General features: G+C 37.4%; 1 protein-coding gene across 2 annotated transcripts in view; it reads left to right on the top strand.

Moving 5' to 3' along the window:
- The first annotated feature begins 2,785 nt into the window (after window positions 1-2,785).
- Window positions 2,786-6,350, top strand: part of mon2 (MON2 homolog, regulator of endosome-to-Golgi trafficking) — a 58,397-nt gene continuing 54,832 nt past the window's right edge. For both annotated transcript variants that reach the window (XM_074633988.1, XM_074633987.1), the window contains exon 1: window positions 2,786-3,262. In XM_074633988.1, the coding sequence (XP_074490089.1) occupies window positions 3,155-3,262 (108 nt within the window). In that variant the 5' untranslated portion in view covers window positions 2,786-3,154. The remainder of the gene's footprint in view (window positions 3,263-6,350) is intronic.

Raw genomic sequence — 6,350 nt, 5'->3', positions numbered from 1 at the left:
ATCTGCAACCACGCTATAATGCCACCAAATCCTAAACACTGTACCTTTAATAGTATTTCAATTATTTGAAGATATGGCAAGTGTTAAGCATTGCTAAGTTGGCGAAATGTATGTTCCGAAATTACATTTTAACATATTGTCAGTGATCATGGTAAAATAAATATGTGTAACACATTGTAATATAAACAGTTCATCCATCCATTAACATACTATATATAATTTATTGTATTGCTTTTGTAATGCGTTGTCATTAGAAATTTTGATCTAAACTAGTAAGAGTTATGACATATTCATCTACTTGTTAACATTTAACTCACACAAAGCCAGCTTTAAGAGATTTGTCGTGCAGTTTCACAGGAGTCAACATGATTGTGTGAATCCTATCGATATAAAAATCCTTGAAGGTCCATCACACTAGTTATAAATAAACTTAAAGACATCTGTCACTTCAATTTCAGTTTCTGTTTCATATAATTTCCCGTCTGTGGAATGCATAAAGTGCTTTATTATGTAGACGATAGGCTGTATACTTTTATGGATAATGTATTTCCCCGTCCTTCCAGTCTTCCGATCAGCAGGATGTTTTGGGTGTCATTTCACATCAGCAGGATTCTGACACAAAGTAAGACAAGTGTTCACGTAGACACAAAAAAATCTGACAGGCTTGCACAAGAGGTTATTTATAGTCTGTGACGCTGGGGAAACGGTGTGACTTACACAAATCAGCTTTCTGCTGCCATTTCTTCACATCTCAAAGCACTGAAAATCTCCAGAAATATTGTGAATTGCTCGGGGCATTCCCTTTTAATGTTCTGACAGTGCTAAAATTTATGTCTCAGTTTGACATTTAGTGAAGTATTATTACCAGAATTAAGAGGTTCTGGTTGGAGGGCAGCTCCGTGCTACTGAGCATCAATCATTTGATGTAATACCAGGCAAAACAGTTTTATAATATAAAGTACCCCAATCAAAAAAGTAAAGTTAATGAATATGTGCATAATTTAATTATGCACAAAACCCTCAACGAGTGTGCACGTCCTAATCAGAAATGTTGCAACATTACTTAATTTAAGGACGCCAACTAATGTGAAACTCCACTTCACCTACATGGTATGAAAAGCTTTGCCACTCTCTTGTTGCTACTCTCGGTGCTTTTGTTTTCCCTTTCATCACATTACAAAAGGATTTAAAGGAGATGTGGAAGTCTGTGCTGCAGCTCCCTGAGGACAAGAGCTGTGTCTTCAGCAAGACAACACAAAACTCCAGCAGACTAAAAAACAAAAAGGAAATGGGCGGAGGGCTTCTTCTGGGATGAGCAGCTCCGACAAGTTGAATACTGTTAAAAGACTGAATTGTTTCTCTGCTTTTTTTTAGATTAGACAAAGAAAAAATTAGCACGGCTTTTTTTTTCTTAAAACTATGTAGTGAAATCTGAGCCAGGACAAAAAGAGAATCAGGAACCTGAACCTATATTATTGAATTACTATGCTGATGCATAAACATGTGATCAGCATTTTTAATGTTGTACGTAGCTGCGTTGAGTTGTAGGCCTATATACAGTAGCTCATTTTAATTTCTTTGTATAGCCTACTGTACTGTTGGGCCGTTTAACCTTAACAATTCATGATATTTTATAAACAACTTTTGGATGCAAAATCATAATCTGCGGCAAAAACTACTAACTACAGCTGTCAGATAAATGTAGTGGAGGAAAACTAAAATTTAAGAGTAAAAGTATAAAGAAGCAGAAAATGGAAATACTCAAGTAGTATGTGCACATACAGTACATCAAAATTATGCGTTTCCATCACTTTATATTTTTATACAATAAAATATATATATTTGTAAAAATCTGAATTAGAAATACTTTATTTATCCCCGGGATGAAATTGTGGCGTTACAGTTGCTCTTATAAACATAAAGAAATGTAAGAAAATATAAATAAAGGAGTATGTAACATGTAAATGATGTACATAATGCTACAATATAAACATTATATATATAAAGAAATATAAGTAATTACTAAAATTAAAAATAAGAAAATAGAGAATATACGAAATATGAAATATGCACATATATTTGCATTAAGACGTGCAAAATATAACAGAACATAGATAGATAGATAGATAGATGGATGGATGGATGGATGGATGGATGGATGGATGGATGGATGGATGGATGGATGGATGGATGGATGGATGGATGGATGGATGGATGGATGGATGGATGGATGGATGGATGGATGGATGGATGGATAGATAGATAGATAGATAGATAGATAGATAGATAGATAGATAGATAGATAGATAGATAGATAGATAGATAGATAGATAGATAGATCACATCACTCACACATACGACACAAGGTAAGTACAAAAAACACTGTATTTACAAATATCTATATACATACATACCACATACTACTTTAAACTCAATAAAATAAAAAGAAATCTAATAAAAATGAAATTGATAATAATAATTAATAATAAGATATGTCTCTGCTATGCAAATTGAAAGTGAAATATGTGTTGTGCAAATTGAAGTAGAATGTGCTGTATTATGTATTATTATAAAAAGGAAGTGAATAACAGTATTTTTTTTAATATTACTGCTGTAATTAGTCATTTCTTTGCTGGCCTTTAGGAGGTGCATGTGCACATAGTAATAGTGCAGAAGTGGTCAGACGTGGCTGTCTTTACCACGCGCCTCCAGCAGGGGTCGCTGTCGTCATCAGTCTGCCTCGGACTCTGTGTTTACGGAAGTCCGAGTGACGTGTCACTGCTCCACCGAAGCATTGTGGGAAAGAAAGTGTAGCTGTCGGCCGCTGATGGCAGCAGACTGCTCACATTTAACACAATATACTCGACTGTCGAGCAGCTTCAGGACGCAGAAACAACAACATAGTGATGCTGCTTCACTGAGCTGATGAAGAAGCGGTGAAGAAGAAGAGCAACATATGCTGGAGTCATCTCTGCTCTGCTGCTCCGCGGCGCTCACAGACTCTCTGTCCATGGACCGACGCGTTCATATCTGCTAAAACAGCACCGTAAAGTCGAGCTACGGATCTATCATCACCGCCGTGCTGTGGTGGATGGGTTGGTTTCTTATCGTGTGAAGTTTCGTGAGATTATCTGTAGATAAACGAGGTTAAAAGATGTCGACCAGCAGCCCTGAAGCCGTGAAGAAGCTGCTGGAGAACATGCAGACGGACCTGCGCTCTCTGTCCATGGAGTGCAAGAAGAAATTCCCTCCAGTCAAAGAGGTGAGCTAGTTAGCCTCACTGGGCCGATACCTTTCTGTTCAACAGCTTGTCTCGTATCTGATTGTCATATTTGTTATGGTATAAATGTGACATGTTTGTTAGTTTGAGCCCCATCAGACACTGGGCCTCTCTCTGCTCTGTGCTGAGGAGTGGACACACTGAGGGACTGAGTTGTCCTCAGACTGTTCATTAAGAAGTTGTGTCAGCTGCTGGGCCTTTAGACAACCAGGCGTGCAATTAAAGGGACATACAGGTGTTTTAAAGGGCATGTGTCACACTTTTTTGTTAATATGAAGCATGCTTAAGGTGAATATTGTTGAATGTCTGCCTTTTGGGAGTTATAATATAGTTGATTACCTACTTATTGCAAGACAGTGGTGCTGTATAGTCACATTATTACATATCCAACAAACATACACTCACATAAATAAATCTACTTCCTCACCTGTGCAACCATAAGGTCTTTTTGCATTTATGTTAATTAAAAAGTTGTGTCAGCTCCTGACAACCAGGTATGCAATTAAAGGGACATACAGATGTTTTATGTGTCACACTGTTTGGTTTACATGAAGCATGCTTATATTGTTGAATGTCTGCCTTTTGGGAGTTATAATATAGTTGATTACCTACTTATTGCAAGAGAGTTGTGCTGTATAGTCACATTATTATATATCCAAATTACACACACTCACATAAATAAATCTATTTCCTCACCTGTGCAACCATAAGGTCTTTTTGCATTTATGTTAATTAAAAAGTTGTGTCAGCTCCTGACAACCAGGTATGCAATTAAAGGGACATACAGGTGTTTTAATGTCTGCCTTTTGGGAGTTATAATATAGTTTGTTACCCACTTATTGCAAGAGAGTGGTGCTGTATAGTCACATTATTATATATCCAAATTACATACACTCACATAAATAAATCTATTTCCTCACCTGTGCAACCATAAGGTCTTTTTGCATTTATGTTAATTAAAAAGTTGTGTCAGCTGCTGGGCCTTCCTCACAACCAGGCGTGCAATTAAAGGGACATACAGGTGTTTTATGTGCCACACTGTTTGGTTCATATGAAGCATGCTTATATTGTTGAATGTCTGCCTTTTGGGAGTTATAATATAGTTGATTACCTACCTGCAAGACAGTGGTGCTGTATAGTCACATTATTGCATATCCAAATTACATACACTCACATAAATAAATCTATTTCCTCACCTGTGCAACCATAAGGTCTTTTTGCATTTATGTTAATTAAAAAGTTGTGTCAGCTGCTGGGCCTTTATGACAACCAGGCGTGCAATTAAAGGGACATACAGGTGTTTTAATGTCTGCCTTTTGGGAGTTATAATATAGTTTGTTACCCACTTATTGCAAGAGAGTGGTGCTGAAAAATTAGGATAAATGCAAAGACCTTATGGTGCACATGTGAGTGAGTTGTCCTCATCCTGTATATAGGGGTTCATTACAAAGTTGTCAGCTGCTGGGCCTTCCTGACAACCAGGCGTGCAATTAAAGGGATATACAGGTGTTTTACATGGCATGTGTCACACTGTTTGGTTAATATGAAGCATGCTGAAGGAGGATATTGTTGAATATCTGCCTTTTGGGAGCTATAATATAGTTTATTACCCACTTATTGCAAGAGAGTGGTGCTATATACATATACAGGTGTTTTAAATGGCATGTGTCACTTCTTTTTTTTTTTCTTTAGTCCTTGTTGCGCCTGGTGGCACATAGGGCAAGGACTAAGGATCTCCACTCATCTCTGTTGTTTGCTTTCTTCTCAATGCTGTTCCAGCTCTATCCTCTCGTCTTCATTTCTCCTTCGATGGTTCGCCTCCAGGTTGTTTTGGGCTTCCCTCTTTTGCGTTTTCCCTCCGGTGTCCAACGCAATGCCACTTTTGTCATGTCATCAGATGGTTTCCTTAATACATGCTCAAGCCATCTCCATCTTCTTCTTATCAATATTGTTTCCATGTCCAAGCACCCTGTCGTTTGGTGTAGTTCATGGTTTGTGATCTTTCTAGGCCAGGATATCCTCATGATCTTTCTGAGGCGGGTGTTGTGAAAGCTAGAAAGCTTGCCTATGTCTCTTTCAGTCATTCTCCAGCACTCAGCACCATATAGAAGTACAGATAGCACACAGCTGTTGTATAACTTTAACTTGGTGTTTCTAGTTATGTGTGTTGACTTCCAGATGTTTCCAAGTCTTAGAAATGCTGTCCTTGCTTTTCCTAATCTGGCCATAATGGCATGTGTCACACTGTTTGGTTAATATGAAGCATGCATATGGTGATATTGTTGAATGTCTGCCTTTTTGGGAGTTATAGTATACAGGTTTATAGATATACAGGTGTTTTTAAATAGCATATCCTCCTGAGACCCAGCCCATTGTGTCCTATGTAGTTGACATTTTGTCCGCGTGCATCTCCTTTTACTCTTTTGACCTACTCTATCAACCCCTGGGGTATTGTAAAGAGGACATCATGGGCTTTCCAGTGACATGTCATGTGTGTTTTTTAAATCAAGTTGAATGTGTTCTTGGTTTAATATCACTCTATAGCCATTCTTTTTTTTTTTTTTGTCTTTTCACACTGAAATGGTCCTGTGGTCCACTGCAGTGGACATATTGCAAAATTAGAAATAAAAATTAAAGTCTAAATTGTAAGATTTTCTTTTAACCATAAATAGGAAGGAAATCACACACAAGAAATTGGAAGACACTTTTTTTACTCGGTTTCCAGGAGGATATGTCAAACTGTTTGGTTAATATGAAGCATTCGTAAGGTGAATATTGTTGAATGTCTGCCTTTTGGGAGTTATAATATAGTTTATTACCCACTTATTACAATAGAGTGGTGCTGTAGAGTCACATTATTGTTCAGCCATAGATGATCTTTTGTTTAAATGCAAATTCATCCAAATTACACACATTCACAATAATCATGTCATTGTCTCTGGACATGCTGTTCTCATTTTCCAATGCTTTGAGCACCTAGAAACAAGTTGGTGGCTGCAGAAATCAGAGATGGATCTTGCAGAAGCTCCACAACTGAAATCAAAAAACAATCAGCTTGCCTAGATACAGT

Source organism: Sebastes fasciatus, chromosome 4, assembly GCF_043250625.1.
Source record: "Sebastes fasciatus isolate fSebFas1 chromosome 4, fSebFas1.pri, whole genome shotgun sequence".
NCBI classification, from domain to species: Eukaryota; Metazoa; Chordata; class Actinopteri; order Perciformes; family Sebastidae; genus Sebastes; species Sebastes fasciatus.
Note: the sequence above shows the minus strand (reverse complement) of the source record. Positions and strands in the feature narration are given on the sequence as shown.